This window comes from Silurus meridionalis, chromosome 9 (genome assembly GCF_014805685.1).
Source record: "Silurus meridionalis isolate SWU-2019-XX chromosome 9, ASM1480568v1, whole genome shotgun sequence".
Taxonomy (NCBI): domain Eukaryota; kingdom Metazoa; phylum Chordata; class Actinopteri; order Siluriformes; family Siluridae; genus Silurus; species Silurus meridionalis.
In genome coordinates this window covers 22,521,295-22,545,651 of record NC_060892.1, presented here as the reverse complement: position 1 = coordinate 22,545,651, position 24,357 = coordinate 22,521,295, and the positions used below count along the sequence as shown (strand labels likewise).

The following is a 24,357-nucleotide window of genomic DNA, read 5'->3' as shown; positions in this document are numbered from 1 at the left end:
CATAATTACATTTACAAGAGTATTTTTACGAGCTGCCCTGTCATCTAAAATGCAAACACGTAAAACTTGTCTGTTTGAGCAACTGGCTCAGTTTTTTCTCTGTTCTTTTTTCATGTGTTTAATAGACATAAACAGGTTCTTGAAAAACATGCCTACCATCTTAAAAACATGTCTATGTTGTTTATGCTCTATGTTTATGGTGGTTTCTGTAATAATGACATACATTTGCAAAAGCCATATATATTTGCTAATCCCCATGTTGATTAGAGTAATAAAAACTTGAAAAGTATTAATTTAAAGTACATTTAGAACAGATAAAAATGTGCAATTATGTTGCCATTACTGATGAATTAACTCATGACAATCATGCGATTAATTATTGTAATTGATTGACAGCCCTAATATATATATATATATATATATATATATATATATATATATATATATATATATATATATGTGTGTGTGTGTGTGTGTGTGTGTGTGTGTATATATATATATATATATATATATATATATATATATATATATATATATATTATTATTATTATTATTAGGGGAGTAATGGTGCACGTATTTAAAAAAAAATGTTCAGTACAGGGCAATGCAATCCTCTTTACGTGCGGAACATAGTTAAATTCGGAGTTATATTTATTAAAGTAAGTGTGTGTGCGTGTGTGTGCGTGTGTGTGCGTGCGTGTGTGTATTTCACATTTACATGTTTCAGATGCTCAGAATCAGCCACTTCACCTGATTACCTCATCGGAGAAACATGGATCTGATCTGCTTATAATTGATTATATTAAAGTAAGTGAACTCGGTCTGCAGAACAACTCAGTGTTTGATAGTGTTAATGTGAGATCGAAGGGTGTGTGTTTTACTGATTCGGTGTTCCATGCAGGCTGATGTGAGCGGACCCAGTTTCCAAAGTGTCTTTGACAATACGGAGCAGATGCTAAAGGTAAACTGTTTTACCAAGCATATTATGCATAAATTATTCAAATGATACATTTGATATTCTCACTTGTTTCCAACATGATATAGAGCTATCATTGTACTCGTGCACATTTTTCTATTCATATTTCAATATCACTTTAAATATTTATTGTGACGATACCTGAAACATACCGCTAACCAGAGGAAGCTCTTGTAGAAAGGTCTTTAATCGCCATTTTATTATTGTAATATTTCACTTCTAATGCAAATTATAATTTTTGTTTATTTTATAGTCTAAAATAAAATCATAGGTATTTGCACTTAAGCAAGTGCACAAAACCAGCGTAATGTGTTCTGTATCCTGCAGATTATATTTGCTGTGTTTGCAGGTGGAGTTTTCATCACTGGAATTTCTTCTCCACACAAAAGCCCTGTTGTCCACCATCAGCTACCTGAATAGAGCATTGTCAAAGTTCACACCTTCTAAAGAAAGAGACATCAAGAGACCAGCTGATAGGGTTACAACAGAGAAAACAGGTATAACACAGTAACACTCAGATAGTTCACACCAACTCAGGCCCATTGTTCAACCCTCTAAAAATCTACTAAAAGGGTTAGTCAAGTAAAAACTTATATTTTTTGTTTATTTTAAATACAGCAAAATAAATAAAGGATTTTTAATTTAATTTTCATAATGAAAATATTTAATAATTTATATATATAATTTACAGTATATCATCTTTTAAAAACCAATGTTGAGGCTTAAAAATTGACACAAACTGATCAGATCACAACAAATTAAACAGTAGGTGTGGCCAAATCAAGTATTTCATCTTACTTAAAGGAATCCACAGGAATCCACAGATTGGGGGATTTTCTGCCATTCATTTTGGCAAATGGTCTTAAGGTGGGTCAGGTTGGATGGGAAACGTCGGTGGACAATCACTTGTGGGTCTCTCCAAAGATGTTAAGTAAGATTCCAATCAGGACTCTGTCTGGGCCAATAGGATTTTCACAGAGTTGTCTCTAAGCCACTCCTGTATTGTCTTGGCTGTGTACTTATGGTTGTTGTTTTGTAGGAAGGTGAACCTTTGGCCCAGTCTAAGGTCCTCAGCTCTGTGGAACAGGTTGTTATTGAGGGTATCCTTGTACTTTGCCCCATACAGCTCCCCTCAATCCTTACCAGTTGTCATATCCCTGTTGCAGAAACACCTCCCTCACATGGGGGCATCATGCTTCACTTTTTGGGCACAGGTTTTGGGCAAGTGATGAGCGGTGCCTTGTTTCTTCATGATATGACGTTTAAAATTTAGTCCAAACAGTTCAATCTTGGTTTTTATCAGACCAGAGCGTTTGTTTCACAGAGTCTAAGAGTCCTTAGGTGCCTGTTAGCAATTGGATCAGTGGAGGGCTGTAGTGATGGTTGTCCATCTGGACAGTAATACAGTATACAGAACTTTTCTATATAAGATTGGGAAAGATGGGAAAGGGAAAATAGGTTTATGGGTCAGTTATTGTCTGTATTTCTGAAATATCTGTAAAAAATACCCATGCAAAATTTGAGTATAACCTCAATTACAATACATTGATATTTCTTTTTTTTATTACAGTTCCAATTTAAAGAGGACTCTACTGTTTCTTTGAGCTTGTTCATTGCTGAAATGTATAAAATATAAATTACTAATTTAAAATGTGTATCCTGCATCTATATAAATATTTTGTGTTATGATGTACATTGTTAAAAATGCTACACAAATAAAATAAAGTTAAATAAAATTGAACATGTTCAACCCTGATAACAACCTACCAAACATGCACTTATTCTCGCTGATTTGGAGCATATCCTCCACCTGGCTGATTAGAAATTGCTGTAACACAAGACCCTAACTATTAACATCACCTCATCAACTACTCAAGTGGCCCTGATCTAGTCCTCCGAGCACATCTGCTATATTTCTTCTTCAACTGTTTCTGTGTTGGAAAACCAGAAATGAGTCATTTTATTGAATTGTATGGTTAAATATGGGCTTGAAATGTTCCATACTCTGCTAGCGAGATATTTAAGGCTAAACTTCTGAAAGGCAAGCAAATGTTTTAGTGACAGTGCTGATAATTATTTCCCAGTATCTTCAGGTTCAAGGGACAAGAGGGTGATAAGTTTTAAACTTTTTGCTGTGCTGGGTTCCTTCGGAGTGACCATCTGTGATGACAGAAGCAGCATTGCAGAAATCCAAATTCAAGGTACATGTTTACTTCTAAAATGAGAATGCAAGCATAACTTATATTGCATTATATAAATTTAAATCCATCCATTCATCTATCCATCCATCCATCCATCCATCCATCCAATCAACCAAACAAACAAACATACATAGTTGACTTGGTATTTATAAATATTGGCCATAGCAATGATATTCTGTTTGCTTCCAGGGATTGATGCCTCCATGGTTGTCCAAGCCAAAGAAACAGAAGTGTTTGCCCGTTTGCGAAATGTTTTAGTCATAGATGTGGACACAAAACCATACACAAAAAGGTTAGTAATGATTTTCAACCAATTCAAGTAATCAAGCAATATGGGTTGTTTCACATTCCTTGCTCTCTGTCCTGAGTATATCTAAGAATTTATGTGGGAATTATGTGTTTTTTTTAATTCTGTCACTTCAAGGTGGTGTCTATTGTGGGTGAGGAAGTGTTTAGCTTCAAGCTGAGTCTCTACCCTGGAGCCACAGAAGGAGCCGGTTACTCTGATACTTCAAAAGTAGATGGCAAAGTCACCCTGAGACTGGGCTGCATCCAGTTCATCTACTTGCACAAGTTCCTTATATCACTTCTGGTGAGATGAGAAGAATTTTAAAATGATAAACACACACACACACACACACACACACACACACACACACACACACACACACACATTGCGGAAGGGTTGAAGCTTGTTGAAAAAAAATACACTTTTTTAATGCACAGTGATTATACTGAATGATCTTTTACAGTACACAGCTTGTTGGTTCTCTGTTTGGTGCGTTTGCTTTTTACTTTTAAAAATGTGAACAAGAAGTAAATATGAAAACACCATAAATCAATAACAAGTGTTTGCTAGTTTTTTCCCTTTTTTGTGTTGTGTCTGAATGTGTTTTTTGTTTCCAGGACTCTTTTAGCTATCAAAACCCCTCTGCTGATGAGGTACAAACTTGGGCATGGAGCATTTTAAAGCCATTTCAGCTTTGCAGCGTCACTAATAATGCACCTCTTACATTACGTCATAAACTTTTTTTATTGTAAATTGTAAAATCACGTTAAGCGTATTTCTACCAACAAAGTTTGCTTTATGTGATATTAATGAACAAATTGTAAAAGGAAATAATTAAAAACACAATAGATAATATTCATTATGGAATAAATATAATGTGACATTTAGATTTTTACCCTTAATCGTGGTTATGGTCTGTGTTTATGTTTGAAAGGCACCAGCCTCTATTTATCGGTTTGTATTCACAAGTGTGCTTATGAATGTACCTCTTTTTATAATTCAGTGAACCAAAATGCTTTAAATGTATGATCACAGTACAAATAATGCTTCTATGCTACACAGTATTCTCTACATGCTTTGCAGATATAGCAGACTTACTTAACTGAAGTTTTTGTTTCAGTATCATGCTATCATACATTCTCTTACACAACATAAAACCGCTCTCATCTTAGAAACGGCTCGAACCGTTCTTCTAAGATTTTGCAAATTGGTTGTAAATTTGGTTTTTTTTTTAGAACTCAGGGAGTTATTAGAGCATGACTTTTCCCTACTAATGCAACCATCTCATAATGCTCCTCTCCCTTTCACAGACCACCTCAAATTGCCACTCATGACTGCTGCTCTCAGACCACCGTCAAATGTACAGTAGATCAAACGGTAACTGTCTGCTCTGTTCCACAGAAATTCGTGGATAACTTTCAGGCAGCCAAAAAAGCTATAAGCATTGCCACAGCACAGGCAGCAGAGAAAGCGGCTGCCAGCGTGAAGGACTTCGCTCTGAAGAGTTTCAGACTGTCAATGGACATCAGACTGAAGGCGCCACTCATCATCATCCCTCAGTCCTCCATCTCCCAAAATGCCTTTGTGGTGGATCTGGGGCTCATCACTATTAGCAACACCTTCACTTTGACTCCAGCGCCGGGCTTTTCTCTCCCAGCTGTAGTGGAGATCATGGATGTTAAACTCACCCACCTCAAATTATTAAGGTATTAAAGGATTACTGAGGAAATATACTGGTTATATTGTATATTTTAGGAAGGGAATTTGTTAATCTTGTATGCTAGTTGTAGGATAATGTCTGCTATATTATAGCAGTGTTTTTCTCATAATCTCCAAAAAAATTTTACTTGATAAGATATAAATAATAATTTCTAGCCTTTTTTTCACCAGCAAGGTTAAGCACCCCTTACTACACTTTGTTGTTGTTGTTGTTTTGTTTTCACTGCCAAGTGAATTTTACTATGCTAAAGTACTCATTTTACTAAAATGTACTAATTTTAAATTTAAAAAGTAAAGTAAATTAAATTACTTTTTTGGACCAAATATAATATCAAATATTACACATGTACAATATATGTTGGATATAGAGTTCAAATCAAATGATAAAAATTGGAACTTCAAAGTCCATTACAATTCTACATAATTTCCATCAGGAAAATCAGCTACCTTAATAATACTTAATAATGAATAATACAATAATAATTCAGAATAAAACTTAATAATACAGACTTAAAGATTATTATCTTGCCAAGGCTACAGTAACTTATCTCGAAAAAAAAAATGTAATGTAAGTAGATACATAATAATAGACAGCAATACACATTAACGTGACATAAATACAATATAGCCAAACGTATGCAGACTATCACATCCATGTGGTTTCTCCCCAAACTGTTTGCACAAAGTTGTAAGCACACAATTGTATAGGATGACTACACTGTAACATTAAATATTTCCTTCACTGGAATTTAGAGGCCCAGGCCTGTTCTGTGTACCAAACAAGGTTAATTAGGACATGGTGGCTTGAGTTTAGACTGGATGAACGTGAATGTCCTGTTCAGAGTCGTGACCTCAACCCCATCGAATACCTTAAGGACAAACTGTGGCTCTGACTGAACCCCAAATGTAGACACACGTCAACATTTTTGGAAAGCCTTACCAGATGAGTGAATCTTAATATAGCAGCAAAAAGGCCTAAATCTGGGAAACAATGCTTGGTAGGGTGTCCACATACTTGTAGCTTTATTGTATTTATGCCCTGTAAATATTTTTTTCTACTGTGTATCTGTGTATTAACAATAGTAACTCACTGTCTTTGGAAATGGAATGTGACTGTCAGTTGATACTTCTGGGTCCAGCGTAACATTTTAGTTTTGTAAATACTAAATAAATCAGTAAGTGGAGAGAAGGTGAGTGACCTGAATGCAATTGACATTGCATATTTGCTATTCACTGGTACATGCATTTTCTGCTACATGCCAACATATAATTTTGACTTTGACAATTTGACTTTCATGGGGACATCTGGAGAGAGGTTAGCTGTAGCTTAGTGGCTATTTGGCATTGGAAATTGGTTTGGATGGTCAAATCTCAGCACCACCAAGCTGCAAGATCCTTAACCCCCAATTGCTATATATATATATATATATATATATATATATATATATATATATATATATATATGAGGAAAATAAGTATTTGAACACCCTGCTATTTTGCAAGATTTTGAAATCATGGAGGGGTCTGAAATTGTCATCGTAGGTGCATGTCCACTGTGAGAGACATAATCCAAAAAAAACAAATCCAGAAATCACAATGTATGATTTTTTTACTATTTATTTGTATGATACAGCTGCAAATAAGTATTTGAACACCTGAGAAAGTCAATGTTAATATTTGGTACAGTAGCCTTTGTTTGCAATTACAGAGGTCAAACGTTTCCTGTAGTTTTTTTACCAGGTTTGCACACACTGCAGGAGGGATTTTGGCCCACTCCTCCACACAGATCTTCTCTAGATCAGTCAGGTTTCTGGCCTGTCACTGAGAAACACGGATTTGAGCTCCCTCCAAAGATTCTTTATTGGGTTTAGGTGTGGAGACTGGCTAGGCCACGCCAGAACCTTGATATGCTTCTTACAGAGCCACTCCTTGGTTATCCTGGCTGTGTGCTTCGGGTCATTGTCATGTTGGAAGACCCAGCCTCGACCCATCTTCAATGCTCTAACTGAGGGAAGAGGTTGTTCCCCAAAATCTCGCAATACGTGGCCCCGGTCATCCTCTCCTTAATACAGTGCAGTCGCCCTGTCCCATGTGCAGAAAAACACCCCCAAAGCATGATGCTACCACCCCCATGCTTCACAGTAGGGATGGTGTTCTTGGGATGGTACTCATCATTCTTCTTCCTCCAAACACGTTCAGTGGAATTATGACCCCAAAGTTCTATTTTGGTCTCATCTGACCACATGACTTTCTCCCATGACTCCTATGTATCATCCAAATGGTCATTGGCAAACTTAAAACGTGCCTGGACATGTGCTGGTTTAAGCAGGAGAACCTTCCGTGCCATGCATGATTTCAAACCATGACGTCTGTCATAGTGTATTACCAACAGTAACCTTGGAAACGGTGGTCCCCGCTCTTTTCAGGTCATTGACCAGCTCCTCCCGTGTAGTTCTGGGCGGATTTCTCACCTTCCTTAGGATCATTTAGATCTTGCATGGAGCCCCAGTCCGAGGGAGATTGACAGTCATGTTTAGCTTCTTCCATTTTCTAATGATTGCTCCAACAGTGGACCTTTTTTCACCAAGCTGCTTGGCAATTTCCCCGTAGCCCTTTCCAGCCTTGTGGAGGTGTACAATTTTGTCTCTAGTGTCTTTGGACAGCTCTTTGGTCTTAGTTAGTAGTTGGATTCTTACTGATTGTATGGGGTGGACAGGTGTCTTTATGCAGCTAACGACCTCAAACAGGTGCATCTAATTTAGGATAATAAATGTAGTGGAGGTGGACATTTTAAAGGCAGACTAACAGGTCTTTGAGGGTCAGAATTCTAGCTGATAGACAGGTGTTCAAATACTTATTTGCAGCTGTATCATACAAATAAATAGTTAAAAAATCATACATTGTGATTTCTGGATTTTTTTTTTTAGATTATGTGTCTCACAATGAACTTGCAAAATAGCAGGGTGTTCAAATACTTATTTTCCTCACTCTATATATATATATATATATATATATATATATATATATATATATATATATATATATAAAATATCAGTTTGATTCAACCACAATGCATCAGCTTTTAAATTGTTAAATGTGTTTTGAATTCACATTGTTTTAGCCAGTAATCATGTGTGTTGCAGGACAAAGGTCTTTGTACTTATTGATTTGTTCTTTGTGTCCTTTTCTCTTGGATGACCATTTCCACGTGTAAAGTAATTTACATTGTTTGCTTGCTCTGAGCGAAGATCTAAAGCCTGTTCTCACGTTTCCTTACTTGGGTATCTGCTTTCGCATGCAACTCATGACTGTAGATTGCTGCAGCATGTCAGTTTCAAATTTTACAGGCATTTAACACCTTCATTCAGAACCTTGGATTGCCTTCATCTGGCTCAACCAATGTCATTTTTACTGGTTTGCCTACAAACTAAACTTGCACCAACTTACTTTCACTTCTGACTGTTTGTTTAAAATATAAAGTCTATTTCTGGTCCACTGTTTTTCCGATAAAATTAAACGGCGCTCTTAACCTTTATAGTTGTGCCAATTATACATTATGTACACAAAACAAAGGTACGCTGTTGCAGTAGGTGCTCCCTTTACACAGTTAAATGTTCATAGTTAAAAACAGTTAGAAGGTTTACAGAAAAATCAGTACTTTGCCATCCAAAATTGTTGGGACTATTTATTAAAATGAGCAAAAATATAGGAGATATAAAACCAATAATCTGCAATAAGTAACTGAATAGTTGTATTTAACATGTTTATCTCAAATTTACTGTAAAATTTAAATATAACACGGTTTTTAAATAATGCCTACCATAACGATAATAATAGGCATTGAATGAATTTGATTGGTTCTTAGTCAAGAACCAATCAAATTCATTCAAATCCTATTATTATCAAGGGGAGTAGGTTTTGAGCTGAAATATCTGCATGAAAGTTTGAATTCATGATAGAAATTGATGTTCCTGAACCACCACTCATTTGATAGTCCTAAAGCATCACTCATTTTAGGAATGGTGCTAATAATTCTGAAGGGCAGATTGTAGTGTATTTTATATATTTTATTTGCGCAAACCTGCACAATTCATTTGGCACCACTGAGCCCATTTGTAAAATACCTTTTTGCAAGTTTGCCCTGTGCATCCAATTAATTTCTGTTGAGAGCACTAGCCTGTTTATATGATGCATAACATAGTAATGCAATAATAAAAATCCTAAAACAAATTTCCCAGCCATTTGACACCTTCATGGGGAACTTGGGATTCCATTTGTCTGATTTGATGTAATTTCCATAAGATACCATACAGACTAAACTTTGCATAAGCAAATTTTTTAATTGAATGAAAATATATAATGGAAGCCCAACCCCATTTCATTGTTTACAGAACAGTTCTAAAGCATGAAGCACCTCAGCCACAATTGGAAATTTTACAGCCAGTTAACGTGGAGTTGTTGGTTAAGCGCAATCTGGCTGCCTCCTGGTTCACAAAGATCCCTGGAGTGGAGGTCAGAGGATTGCTCAAGTCCATGAATGTAAGTTTGTAAGGTTTCACATATATATGTTTATGTTGGTGTTTTATTTATGTAAACATAGATTAAAAGATCACTACCTTTGAATTAAATTCCTCGTTGAAAAATGTATTTTTTTTTTTTTTTTTTTGCTTTTATAGATCAAAATTGGTTGTGAAGACCTTTGTGTTCTGATGAAGATTCTAGCAGAAAACACTGAAGAAGGTAACAAAAGGTCAACTGACACTATGAAACTCACTGTTGAAGGTAAAAATGCACCTCTGCTCTGTTACCTGAATTACCATAACCATCCTCCTGCACAAATTTTATAGATATTTTTTCCTACATTTACTATATAGATAAACCTGAAACAAGCAAAGTTCCAGTGGAGACAGAAACCCACCCAGCAGTTGGCAGTGGAAAATTAAATGAAAATGTTGTCAGTGTTCTCCTCAAGTTTGAAATCATGGAGGTACAATTAAACATCTAATTAATAGATAATTCATATATTTAAACCATCTAACATACGAAGCTATTTCATGCAATGTTTAAGCAAAATTCATTATTTTCAGGTTCTGCTGACACTGTGTAAACCAAAGAATGGCATCGAGTGTCCATTTTTGGTCTTGACTGCAGCTGAGCTTGGAATTGACACCATAGTTCACAGCTTCGACATGCAAGCCACGACATACATCAAGACCATTTCTGTGAAGTGCCCAGACATTTCAGGTTCGTAGAACACAATTAAATTCATCATCAACTATCAATTTTAGTAATGCAGTGTTTCTCACACACCATGTGTAGTTTTAGTTGCAGTCTACAGTGTGCATGCAACCACATCATAGATATTTATACATGCCTTGTGTTCAGACACACTAAACTGCTTGTGGCTGCCCAAACATTACATTATATATATTTAAAAATAAAGCAGTGAGATAAAATTCTCATACAAATAAGAAATAATGCAGTAATTTCTACAAGTTGCTACAATTGCATTGTTGTTAAAGTGTATGTTTTATGTTGCATGTGTGTAAGTATTATCTGTATTTGATTTAACAGCAATACTGTGTTGGAGTAAATGACGTTTTCCTGCAACTTCATCTTTTTTTATGTATTTGATAAACCGAACAGAGAGCAAAACACGAGCTCAGGAACACCAATAGGCTCAGAGTACAATGGAATCTGCAGTAGATAACAGAAGCAATATTTCACTATTGGCAAAAACTCCTTCACAGTTGGCCAAATTAAGGATTTAGATATAGCCGGATATAAACATATTTGTGTCAAAACTCAAGAGAACTCCAGAGCCATTTTTAGTGTGTCTGTCATGTTGTGTTGTCCAACAATTTTTATTAAAATCTTTTATAAGTCGGGACATCCTCAGCAGTGAAAGCTAATAGCATGCTTACAAATCATTATATCTATAGCATACTAAGAGCAAAGAGCAGTGGTCCTAAAACAGAACGTTGTGGAACCACAAACTTCACTTCCATAGAGATGACCTTAACTTCAGCAACATTTTGTATTTTATCAAAGCGAATATATGAGTAAGAGTATGAAAGGTGCACAAATAACACAAGCAGAGAAACATAAACCTGATCAGATGCCAAGAGTTAATTAATGCTAAGATAATTCTGTTCCTTCTCCTGACATAAATATGTTATTTTCTACATAGTTATTTATCAATGTGTTGCTATAAATGACCTTCTGCACAGTTCCTTTCTACAGTGAATCTGAATTGGTCTTCTACCAAAGGAGTTCTGCAATCTAAACAGTAGATCATGGAATGCATGTTATTTATTGTGCAGAATGGCTTCATTTTATGTCATCTTTTTCACTACCACCACTATTACAAGCTTTCTATGACAAGTTTTGTGCATGTCCATCTCTGATCCTGCCTACCCAGCATACTGCTGCAAAGAAGAACTGGTTACCAGACAGTCACCATGGCTGCTCATCAGGGATAAATGCACACCATTCACCTTGACTGCTGATTTCTGTAAAGCTGCTTTGAGACAAGTCTGTTGTAAAAAGCGCTCTAGAAATAAACTTGACTTGACTTGACTTAATTCCTGCTTCAAACAAAGGATCTGAGCTTTCTTAGATAATAGATACCTTTCCTGTAAACAGTTGTGAGCTGACCTTCCATTTCAGCTTGTAGTCAACTATAAAGCCCGAGATATGAATTAATGAAGTACAAATACTTTGTAATTGTAGATTTTTCTGGTATCAGTACTCCACTATTTATTTTTATAACGTTTTTCTTTTTACTCTACATTTTTTGCACAAATATCTGTACTTTCAACTGCTTACATTTTTAATCCAGACTCGTTACTGTAGTTTTAATTATTTTAATTGCACACCATTTTCAGCCTATCAATCTATTTCTTGTCATTGCGAAGCTTTAGTCAAGTCAAGTTTATTTCTATAGCGCTTTTCACAACAGACATTGTTTTAAAGCAGCTTTACAGAAATCAACAGTGAAGGTGAATGGTGTGCATTTATCCCTGATGAGCAAGCCGTGGCAACTGTGGCAAGGAAAAACTCCCTTAGATGTTATGAGGAACCAGACTCAAAAGGGGAACCCATCCTCACCTCACCATCCTTACCACTGGTGCACCATTTCCTGGCAGTCACACACCACAGACGTAGACTAGTTTACGAAGCTAACAGAAAGCAAGGCAGAGGGCAACAAGAAGTATGGGGTTAATGTGGATGAGACAGAGGGAATCAGTGATGTAAACATGACATTCCTGATCACCTGATCATCATCTTTTCCCTGCCTATGTTCTATATGGTGGTTGTTCAGCCTGGATACATTAATTAGGTAACAAAATTTGAAATTTGTTTTGTAATAATATATTAATATGATGTGAGGTCCAGTTACCAGCGTGACACTAAAGCAGGCAGTAGTAATGGCTACTTTTTACTTATGTACATGTCAGATAATACAGAGACATCAGAAAATTTCTGATGGTTGAGGTCAGACTTGCACTGAAATTCTGTGGTGTACAGGGTGAAGAGAAAGTTGAAAGCATGGTTTCTTGTAGCGTTCCAATGTTGCTAAGGCAGGTGCAAAGGCAGGCAGTTTTCCAGTTTCACAACCTGGAGTCTCTCAGAATTGCATTAATGTACCCATGGGCAACCTCTGAGTTTGGTAACAGTGTATGGAGACACTTGGGGGGCCTCATGCCTAACCATTTAAAGAATAAATTTAGCTGGTTAACACCTTTAAGACTACCCTGCCGTTTCACATGTTTTATAGACCTCTTTCTTAAAAGAAAATTGTATAAAATGTCTTTGCATGCTGTAGCATTAACATTACCTTTCACAGGAACTAAGGGCCCAAACCCAGCAAAGCAATCTCAGACTATTATTCATCCAATAACTTGGAAACTATGCTTTAGTTTGTTCCTTTCAACCAAATATAGATTAATCTGGTTGCCACATAGTAAAGTGTAATTCATTACTCCAGAGACCGTGTTCACTGTTTCTTCCATCTGATGCTTGGCATTGCACATAGGGATCTTAGCCATAAAAAAGCATTTCATGAAGATGAAGCTCCTGGTGCATAGTTATTGTGACGATGTTGCTTCCTGAGGCAGTTTTCACCTCTTAGTAAGGGGTGTGGCTGAAACACCTAAAATCTAAAATTAGTTGGAGTGTCCACATACCTTTGCCAGTGGAGTGTATTTCCATACATGGTTTCATAAATATGGAACTGTTTATTGCATAAAAAATAAACACGTGCTTAGGAACTGAAGGCCGTACACTTGCATTTGAATTAGTAATTTTATTTGTTTACTTGTTTGAAAATTCAGATTCCAGTGTCTTGTTTTCCATATTTAGATCTTTTATGAGCCTGTATTGATATAATTTCTCTGAGTTACAAAAGTTAATTTCTTTTCCAAGTGTAAATAATTCATTTCAAATTTATACACTAATAATCTCTTTCTTTTGTATTGTTTTAGATATACATGGGGAGCCTGTCTGCATTCTCAGCTCCTCAGCAAAACAGGGAGCTGAGCTCCTGAAAGTAGAGTATTTTAAGGTAAGGGTTATTATTTACCCATTGGGTTGCTCTATATTTCTTGCTTATTGTTATGATTTTAAACTTTTACTTAGCACTGGATTAAACTCTTAGTTTATGCATTTGACAATATAATCTACAGATTACCTCACATCATGCAAAATAATTTAAAGCCAGGTGTATTGCTTATACTTTATGATGTTGTGGAAGAATTAAGGAAGCGCCTTTCAAAAGCCAAATACCCCCAAATAATAGCCAAACTACTGTCATGGGGAAAAGAAAGAACACCCACTTTGAAGTCTATAATTTTATTTATCAGAACATCTGATCAAAACTGGTTAAAAATCAGGAAAATTGGTTTTCACAAAAATCTATCTGAAATGAAATGAAATGCAATTCCCCAGATGAGACCATTTTCCATTTTGGTAAAAAAAACAAACAAACAAAAAAACAACCTAAGAAATAAATGATGCTATTTTTTTATTGTTCATCTGAGATTGTATTTACCAATTGTAATACCTGACTAGTAACAGATAAATTTTTTTGTCCTGATTTGTAAAACCTTAGGCTCTACTAATCTACTAATATATATTGCGTATATTGATATTTATTGATATTATTATTTGTGTCCTAATCTTAGTATCTTACTCATTATTTAATTGTTACACTAAAAAGTATTGCCATATTCGTAATGTGACATTTAAAATGCATGGTTTGTCATACAGGCTGATCGTGATGGGCCGAATTTTTCTACCATTTTTGAGAATATGCAACAGAAGATGAATGTATGTATACATTGTTTAAAGCATATTGTATTATTATATTGTTTAATTGTGTAGTTTTCTGATAAATAAATAATCTATATGATTAATTAAATGTATTTGATGATGATGACTGTGTGTGTATGTGTATGTGTGTGTGTGTGTGTGTGTGTGTGTGTGTGTGTGTGTGTGTGTGTGTTTGTTTGTAGATTATTTTCTCCTCTCTGGATCTGACTTTGCATACCGAGACAATTCTTTCTATCATGGAGTTCCTGTCTACTATCCTGTCCTGCAGTAGCTTGTCATCACCTGAAAAAGAGAGCAAGATTAACGAAGAAACAAAAGCTACTCCTGTCAGATCTAGTATGAGTGCATGCACTAGCACAAATATACATACTTCTATTGATGTACTAATTAACAAAAGTTAAATTATCATACATGGTGTTATGTCTAGGCATAAAAGAAATCAGCCCAGGGCTTAAACTGACTTTTATGGGGAAAGGAAATAGTTTTTATCATTTTTTAATTATTGTCTTTATTGTTTTAAGCAGCTTCCTGCCTCTCATACAACATTTCTATAATTTTATAAAACATTTTCCTCCTTAAAAAAAAAAAAATAAAAATTCTATTTTTATTATTAAAATAAAAAGATTAAAAATACTAAGCTAAAATGTAATGATGAGATTCTTTGACTAAAAGGAGGCAAAAATCGGATCACTAGCATCAGGTAGAATAGGATATAATTGGGATATTCTGTCTGGATATGTCTGTGTATCCCAATTTCAGAAAAAAACTGATGAAAGCCTTTACTGCGCTTTTAGTCTTTAAACTTCATAATGGAATATCTTTAGGATATTCCGGTAGTAACTATGCACACCTGAAGCACAAGTTAATTTTTAATGCAAGACTTAATGCTTAAGAGCGTATAATTGGATCATTATTTCAATAATTAATATGTTTCAGCTGGCAATAATTCATTGGACTCTATCTTTGTGTAGCTTCTTATTTCTAAAGCAGCCATGTTGCAATGTTTGTGGTCATGGGAAAGATGTTACTGTGTTTTAAAAGGGGCAAATTATAGGCCTGGATCTTTAAAATGTTTCCTTAATGATTCATACAGAGACATTACTTGACCCTTCATGCTTAATCACTATTTCATATCTGTTCATCCATGCATATGTCAGATTTTTTTTTAAGTTTCATTTTAGCCAGCAGATTCGGTTTAGGAATCGATCAGAGCAGAGATCAGGGTCTTGCTGCAGTCAGATGTTTAAAATCCTTGTATTTTCTTCAATTTTCTTTGTTCCATTCCTTCCTGTTTGAAGTATATTTTAAGGTGCATACAAATTAGTAACAGAAAGGATTAAGTTTAGGGCGGAGTTATTGCTAATGATGCCATTGGCCTCTAGTTCTTATAGTTTATATATACTGTATGAAAGGTAACCTTTGTTAGAAGTGTCATCCTGGCAAAAGATTCCTATCAGTCTTGTGCTTAAACAAAATGGTACTGCCTTGTGAATTTCTTATATTAGTAGAACTCTGAACACTTTGTTTGTATCTAGTAATTATTTTTAAATTATTTTGAGAGAACACTCTTAAATAAAATATATTGTGAAAATATTTGTGAAAGCAAAGGATAATTTATAACATTTAAATGTACATTTATGGCATATTTTTTGAAATTTGCCTGTAATTGAGTGGATTTTTGATTTACAGAAAGTTCCCTTTATGAAGAAGACATCATTGATCTGAAAATCCATGTGCAGCTGGGGGCCTTCAATGTGTTACTATGTGACCAGCAGTGCAACATTGCTGACATGAAGATTCGAGGTCAGATTTCATACCAGTTATGCTAAAAGAGTGCCATTTTTTTAGCTTTTTTTTGTAGATAAATCTATTATATCCAAAAGTTGATGATTATCTGAGAAGTGGATGAGTGGCCTTGTGTACCCTTCCTTATCATCGGCTATAATTGCTATAGTACTTAAAATCCTGCATTCAAATCTTTCTCAAACACCACTTTAGATCTACATGGGTCTCTCTTGATGAAGGAAAATGAAACCCACATGTCTGCTAGACTTCGTGATTTTGTTGTCATTAATTTGGACCCAGAAACAGTTCACAAAAAGGCAAGTCAACTTCTATAAAACATTATTTAGTATAGCTTTATGTAGAATCTAATGTTTATGAGTTGGTGGGGTTTTTTGTCTTCTTTTTTTTGTAGGTTGTCTGTATTGTGGACGATGAAGTATTCAGCTTTAATATGGGTCTAACCCCTAAAGCCACAGAAGGAGAGGGGTACACAGACACATCAAAGGTGGATGGAAAGATCAAGCTAAATGTGGGCTGCATTCAAGTAGTCTATCTGCAAAAGTTTGTCATGATATTGGTGGTATGTTCACATCTTACTGTATAAACTCACAATTCAGAATTATTTTACAAAATGTACAGATTAGTATAAGAGTTGCTATTGTTCAGATATACTGTTTTTATAATGTTCCAAAAGCAAGTGACAGTAATTCTGATTATATCTGATTGTATTCTTGCTAGAAATTCACTAATAGCTTTCAAATGGCAAAGGAGGCTTTAAGTGTGGCCACAGCACAGGCAGCGGAAAAGGCAGTCTCCAGTGTAAGGGACTTTGCTCAGAAGAGTTTCAGAATCTCTTTGGACATTAGACTAAAGGCTCCAATCATCATTATCCCTCAGTCATCCATGTCTCATAATGCTGTGGAGGCCGACCTTGGTCTCATCACTGTGAGAAACAGCTTCTCTCTGCTTCCAGTAGAGAATTGTCCACTTCCTGCTGTCATAGATATCATTGACTTGGAACTGACTCAGCTTAAGCTATCCAGGTAAAAACTGGTTTGAAAGTTCCATAGTTATCCTCAAGGTTTTTCCTTTAGCTCTATTAGCAAAGTTTGTATGTTTGCTTTCATTTTGTAATGTGCGATGGGTTTTATAACACTCTTAGAATCTTCATGGAGAAAGGCCATAATAAACCTAGCTCTGAGCTCCTTCAACCAGTGAACCTGGTCCTGTCAGTCAGACGTAACCTTGCTGCTACTTGGTATCATAAGATGGCTGCCCTTGAAGTAGATGGAGACCTAAAGCCCATGGAGGTAAGTCCTTATTTTCCTCCTCCCAAATTACAATTTCTAACGTAATCTTCAAACATCATCTTTTTTTTCATGTGACATGGATGTTTTTTATTGATGATTAGATAGTACATAACCGGTTATGTCGATGTCCTAGGGGGTCGCCAAAAACATCGAGGTAACTGATGATCGAGATAAACGAAAATCAAAATGGCGGCAGTATATTAACGTGCTTGAAATTTCTTTATGTACATGATGTGCGTTAATAAATGAAAATGTGCATGCACGTGTTTTTGAAGCGTTTTTTTTACACAACAGCGTTGGTGCGATTTGTTTGATGAAGGCATGCTATAAAAATACATACAGTACATGTTTATCTGTCAGGAATCCACCTGCCACGCCCCCTTTGGCCCCCTTCAGCGTGTCAGGTGCTTTCTCGGCCGCTTTCTCTGAAGCTCCAGGCTTCAATCGCGCACATATGGTGCTCGTTTATCATCATCACCAGCTCCTATTTAAACTTCCACACTCTCACTGTCCGTTATTGTTGGTATATGTTGGTTCACGGCGGTCGTTGTTATCACTCATGCGTATCCCTCTCCCGCTCATACGTGTCTTCCCACCGGCACTCTCTCAACAGCTGCTCTTTTCTTCCCAAAACGCACCGCGGATTCCCCCCCGATCCTGCCGGTGTTCATTCTATGCTTTTGGATGGTCATCACACGTTCGCGCCAAGCCGCTACTATTCATCTCATAACATTTAACAACAAAAGGCATATGTGCACTAACTAACAGCAGAGATTCACCAGTATACAATACAACACCTGTAGCAGCTGTAAGCCTTGATTTTTCCGCCACTTTCGCAAATTCTTCTGCGGCTGCACCGAGATAACCGACGTTAAATGGCAAATTTTTTCCCCCTTGTGCTCGAGATATTAGGGTTCGGCGACATAACTGATAAAAATTTGGCGGTTCAAAACCGTCGACTTAATAGGGTTGTCGAGATTACCGAGGCGAGATAAGCGGGTTCCACTGTATTTATGTTTCATAGTGAGATTTTGTACCTCTCCAAGATGTTCACAAGGGCTATAGAGCTAGTGTTAAGAGACCTTTCATATTTTGTTGCAGGTAGCTTTAAATCAGGATGACCTGGTTCTCTTATTGAAGATTCTGATGGAAAACATTAGCGAAGCCAGCAGTGTTCAGCCCTGTGTTAGCCCAGATCCAGGAATAAACCAGGCAAATGTGCCTACCAGATCTTGCACACATAATGGTATTTTTAAATGTTTACATTACATTTTACATTAAATAGATCATTTTAATGTTTTTCCATGCTTCTAACCAAATCTCATATCTATAGCACACCTGTGAATACTGGACTGTATATATTTGTTTGTAGAGACTGAGCATGCTGGACAACCGCCAGAAAGCAAATTAGCAGAGAGTGAACTGATGGAGACTGTGAAATTCAATTTTACTGTTGAGTCACTTGGTCTGGTACTTTACAATGATGATTCCACACAGGTGTGTTTTCCTACTAAATAAAACCCAATTTTAAATGGTTGCATTTGACATTTTATAAGTGATTATTGTTTTCAACCTCTCTTTTTCACCGGTTTATAGCCTGGTGTGCATCAGAAGAGATTGTGTATAGGAGAGTTTATGCTTCATAAGATAACTGCTTCTGGTAAGATGTTCAGTGACAGCAGCATGGAGGTTACTAGTATTCTCACCACCTGCACACTAGATGACAGGAGGAGTAACACTGAGCGAATTACATCCAGGTGACACATATCTACTGCTACACAAAACCTCCTGTAGCCACTGCTGTATTTGATTATCTTGACTAGCATTTCATTACAATGATATGATTATTATATTATTAATATTATTATATTACATATCCAATATAAAAAGGTTTTTTTTTTTAGATTTTTATTTACTCTTTTTTACTCATTCTGTTTTGTGGGCCTTTAAACTTTTTGATGTCAGAATGCTGAAAAAGCTTGACGACAGCTCAGATGCCATGATCGACTTGAAATACTCGCAAAACAGGGATGAAAGCTCCGTGGTAGCTGTGTTCCAAAAACTCTATCTCTGTGCCAGCATGGAGTTTCTCATGGCAGTGGCTGAATTCTTCATCCAGGCTCTGGCCCAAGCAAAGGCCCAGGGCACAGTAACAGACAAACCAAGATCACTGCCATTAAAACAAATCTCAGAACAAAAGGGTCACGGTGAACTGAACGCAGGTACAGGAAGTTTAATCTAAAATAACTATTCACCACATTGCATTTACTGTTTGTATTTTACATTTGAATACCACCTGAGATTGAGGCTGGCTGAATTTGTTCCGTAGTTCGAGAACGATGTTTTTTTTTTCGTGCTCATCAGTGATCATATGCCATAGACATTTTCAAAATTTCATATACTGAGATAAATATATTGCAATTTTGTTTTGGTTCAATAAAAAAACAACTGCACTTGTATTTTTGTAACCAAAGGCCAGAAGATCAAGGTGCATGTCGTTGTGATAGATCCGGAAGTGGTGTTTGTGGCAAATCTAATGAAGGCAGATGCTCCTGCTTTAGTGGCTTCTTTCCAGTGTGACTTCAAACTGCTCTCTGAAGAGGCAAATCAGGTCATGAAAGTCAACCTTAAGGGACTCAAAATTCTTGCCTCTCCGTTCATAAGGAATAAGGAGAGCAAGGCTGTAACCACTGTAAATATTTTTTTTGTTGTTTAATTGTTCATTATTAAAGTGTTTATTTTTACATGTTACATTTATATTTGTTATAGTATTTTTTCAATATGCTATATTTTTTCACCAGGTACTTAGGCCATGTTCTGTTTTACTTGAAACCAGAATTTCGGCCAGCGATTCACTCACTGGCTCAGTCACTATAGATCATGTCACTGTAAAAGTGAGTAGCACCGTGTACTCAGACACACTTGGATGAGGCTATGTGGTGTAGAATATCTTTGACATTTAAGTGCATTTGCTTATTTGCACAGATCTCACCAATCATCCTCAACACTGTCCTGACAATCACTGCAGCCATGACTCCTCAGTCTAAGGAGGAGGTGGTCTGTCAGAAGCCCTTTGAGCTGAGCACTCTGTGGGCTGTAAGGAACATCTATTCCTGCAACTTCTGGTTCCTGGATGTTGAGACTGCTACTGAGGTGACTGAAAAATTCCATGAGATACACAGCAGCAATAAACACCAGACTTTTACAGTTGATGTGAAGGTGGTGCAGGTGACTCTGGAATCTGGCCAGGGCCACCACACTGTTCCACTGCTGCTGGCTGAGTCTTCATTGACTGGATGTGCACGAAACTGGTCTTCTTTGCTAAGTTTGTCTGCAGATATGACGCTTGAGGTAAGTGTCCTTGTACAGTCTTTAATGGAACTTCCTCTTTTTCTCCTTCCTGGTGGCTCCATCCTCAGCATTCTCCTACCGATAAACTTCATGTCCCTCCTCTGCACATGTCCAAACCATCTCAATCACACATCTCTCACCTTGTCTTCAAAACCTTCTACATCTCTAATCTAATAAACTTGTTTCTAATCTCGTCCATCGTTGTCACTCCCAGTGAAAATCTCAGCATCTTTAGCTCTGTTACCTCCAGCTCCACCTCCTGTCTTTTACTCAATGCCACTGTATATAAACTATACAACATCGCAGGTCTCACCACAGTCCTATAAACTTTCCCTTTCACTCTCACAGATACTCTTCTATCACAAATCACTCCTGCTATCACTCTTCTCCACCCACTCCACCCTGCCTGCACTCTTTTCTTCACTTCTCTAACACACTCTCCATTACTTTGCACTGTTGACCTCAGGTACCTGAACTCCTCCATCTTCACCACCTCTTCTCCCTGAACCACAGATAGCCCAAATAGCCCACATAGACTCCTGTCTGACCTCGTCCTTTAACCTGTCCATCACCACTGCAAACAGGAAATGGCTTAGAGCCTATTCTTGATGCAATCCCACCTCCACCTTGAACCAATCTGTCATTCCTACTGCACACTTCACTGCTGTCACACTGTCCTCATTCATGTCCTGCACCACCCTCACATACTTCTCTGACACACCTGACTTCCTCATACAATACCACAACTCCTCTCTCCGCACTCTGTCGTACGCTTTCTCTAAATCCACAAATGCACAATGCAACTCCGTCTGACCTTCTCTATATTCTATATCTCGAAACCATACTGGCTTCCACTACTCTTTCCCATAACTTCATGGTGTGACTGATCAACTTTATTCCCCTGTAGTTACTGCAGATCTTTACATATCCTATATTCTCAAAATCGGTACCAGCACATTCTTCTCCATTCCTCAGGCATCTTCTCACCTTCCAAAATCTTGTTAAACAATCTGGTTAAAAACTCCACTGCCATCTCTCCTAAACATCTCCATGCTTCTTCCTGTATGTCATCTGGTCCAACCGACTTTCCACTCTTCATCCTCTTAATCGCTGCTCTTACTTCCTCCTTACTAATACTTTCCACTTCCTACTTCACCATCTTCACACCATCCAACCTTTCTCTCTCTCTCTCTCTCTCTCTCTCTCTCTCTCTCTCTCTCTCTCTCATTTTCCTCATTCATCAGCTGCTCAAAATACTCCCTCCATCTTCTCAACACACTCTCCTCACTAGTCAAGATATTTCCATCTCCTTCCTTTATTGCTCTTGTAGCACATCCTTCCCATGCTGTTTAGCTACACTGTCCCCTGCCAACACCTTACAGTCTTTAATCTATTTCAGGTTGCATCTCCTACATAGAACATAATCCACCTGTGTGCACCTTTCTCCACTCTTGCACTCTATGATCTATGACTCTTCTTCTTAGAATAAGTATTCACCACTGCCATTTCCATCCTTTTAGCAAAATCCACCACCATCTGCCCTTCCACATTACTCTCCTTAAAGCCATACCTACCCATCACCTCCTCATCACCTCTGTTCCCTTCACCTACATGCCCATTAAAGTCTGCCCCAATCACCAATCTTTCATTTCTAGGTACACCTTCTACCACTTCATCTAACTCACTCCAGAATTTTTTTTCTTCCATCTCACAGCCCACTTGTGGAGCATAGGCACTGTTGACATTTATCATTACCCCTTCAACTTCCAGCTTCATGTTCATCATCCTATCAGAAACTCTCTTCACCTCCACTACACTCTTCCTTCAGTATCACCCCTACACCATTTCTCTTTCCATCCACACCATAATAGAACAGTTTAAACCCACCCCCAGTGCTCCTGGCCTTACTGCCATTCCACTTGGTCTCCTGAACACACAACATATCTACCTTTCTCCTCTCCATCATATCAGCTATCTCTCTCCCTTTCCCGTCATAGTACCAACATTTAAAGTAGCAACCCAAACCTTCACTCTCCTACACTTCTCCTTTTCCTGCCGTCTCTGTAGACGTCTTCCTCCTCTCCTTCTCTTCCTTCGGCCAACAGTTGCCCAATTTCCACTGGTACCCTGTTGGCTAACAATACCTGTGGCGGTCGTTGGTAATCCGGGCCTCGACCGATCTGGTATGAAATTCTGGTTCGTGAGCCGCATATTTGATTTGGCACATGTTTTACGCTGGATGCCCTTCCTAACACAACCCCCACTATTTATCCAGGCTTGGGACCGGCAATAAGAGTGTACTGGCTTGTGCATCCATAATGGCTGGGTTTAACTTGATACAAGTTACTTTACCATGTCCACAACAATACTGCCATGTAGATGGACTGGTGAGATGAAGTGACAGTTATTTGGACATATTTCCAATTAATGTTTAATGATTAATGAGGACGATGAAAGCAAAGCAGACTGCAAACAATGTCATATACATATGTCCACGACTCCAAAAGTCTTGCACAAAATGCTGTTAAACAATGTCCCATTTCATGAGCATGGGGTTTCTTTCAAGTCTTTCTTTCCATGCTGACTATGCAAAAAGCACAGATGACTATAATAATTGTGTCAACAGTATTTGAACATACAAGGTGTCTTTTTTTGGATTCCAACTTTTAGTATTGTGTTAGTTTTCATGGGGTCCAGTCAGGTCACTTTCTGGTGTAAAAAGCCATTTGTTGTCCATTTGATGGCTAAATGATTGTACTCTCAGATTAATCCAGACACATTACACTTGGAAAGACTGAACTAGGGGCTTTCAAACATGCATCACGACCTGAATGCTGAATTTGCTACTGATATGAACTAAAAATCATAGAATACTTACATCATGACAATGATTGGTTTATAACATATCAATAAAATGAATTATTGTCAATGCTGGTTCTGTTGTGAACTGCTGAGGTTTTCTTGATATCCCCATTGTTTCAGGTGAACTATTTCAATGAGTCTTATGCCGTTTGGGAGCCTCTTATAGAGAGAGTTGATAATGGCAAACGCAGATGGAACCTTGGAATTGAGGTATTATTTATTGCTATTTAAATAGTTATTTGTATACCATTCATGTTAGTGTACAAATATATATTTATTGCTTATAGAGTCTTATTTTTCTGTTGTTTTCCACTAGAAATATTTTTTATTCTTGTTGATTTTATTTTTGGTTATGCATAGATAAAAAATAACCCTGTTTGGGATAAGAGCCCTGTTCCTGGTGATGACTTCATAGTGCTGCCTGAATCTTGTACATCCATTAACATCTGCTCCAAAGACACCATGAACATTACATTGTCTAACTGCTGTTTGAATGTCTTTTACAACCTCATCCAGGTATACATTTATTTG

At 37.1% G+C, this 24,357-nt stretch overlaps 1 protein-coding gene across 1 annotated transcript in view; it reads left to right on the top strand.

Moving 5' to 3' along the window:
- LOC124390869 (vacuolar protein sorting-associated protein 13C-like) overlaps nucleotides 1-24,357 on the top strand; it is an 81,553-nt gene that overhangs the window by 35,111 nt on the left and 22,085 nt on the right. The window contains 29 exon segments of the mRNA XM_046856951.1: nucleotides 728-807; nucleotides 902-961; nucleotides 1,326-1,473; nucleotides 3,061-3,177; nucleotides 3,367-3,447; nucleotides 3,450-3,469; nucleotides 3,602-3,769; nucleotides 4,868-5,172; nucleotides 9,577-9,724; nucleotides 9,862-9,967; nucleotides 10,060-10,172; nucleotides 10,273-10,429; nucleotides 13,672-13,751; nucleotides 14,456-14,515; nucleotides 14,701-14,854; nucleotides 16,208-16,321; nucleotides 16,517-16,620; nucleotides 16,716-16,883; nucleotides 17,042-17,346; nucleotides 17,466-17,613; nucleotides 18,715-18,859; nucleotides 18,986-19,110; nucleotides 19,210-19,370; nucleotides 19,579-19,835; nucleotides 20,088-20,305; nucleotides 20,415-20,507; nucleotides 20,599-20,964; nucleotides 23,947-24,036; nucleotides 24,187-24,342. Of these exon segments, the coding sequence (XP_046712907.1) occupies nucleotides 728-807; nucleotides 902-961; nucleotides 1,326-1,473; nucleotides 3,061-3,177; nucleotides 3,367-3,447; nucleotides 3,450-3,469; nucleotides 3,602-3,769; nucleotides 4,868-5,172; nucleotides 9,577-9,724; nucleotides 9,862-9,967; nucleotides 10,060-10,172; nucleotides 10,273-10,429; nucleotides 13,672-13,751; nucleotides 14,456-14,515; nucleotides 14,701-14,854; nucleotides 16,208-16,321; nucleotides 16,517-16,620; nucleotides 16,716-16,883; nucleotides 17,042-17,346; nucleotides 17,466-17,613; nucleotides 18,715-18,859; nucleotides 18,986-19,110; nucleotides 19,210-19,370; nucleotides 19,579-19,835; nucleotides 20,088-20,305; nucleotides 20,415-20,507; nucleotides 20,599-20,964; nucleotides 23,947-24,036; nucleotides 24,187-24,342 (4,247 nt within the window).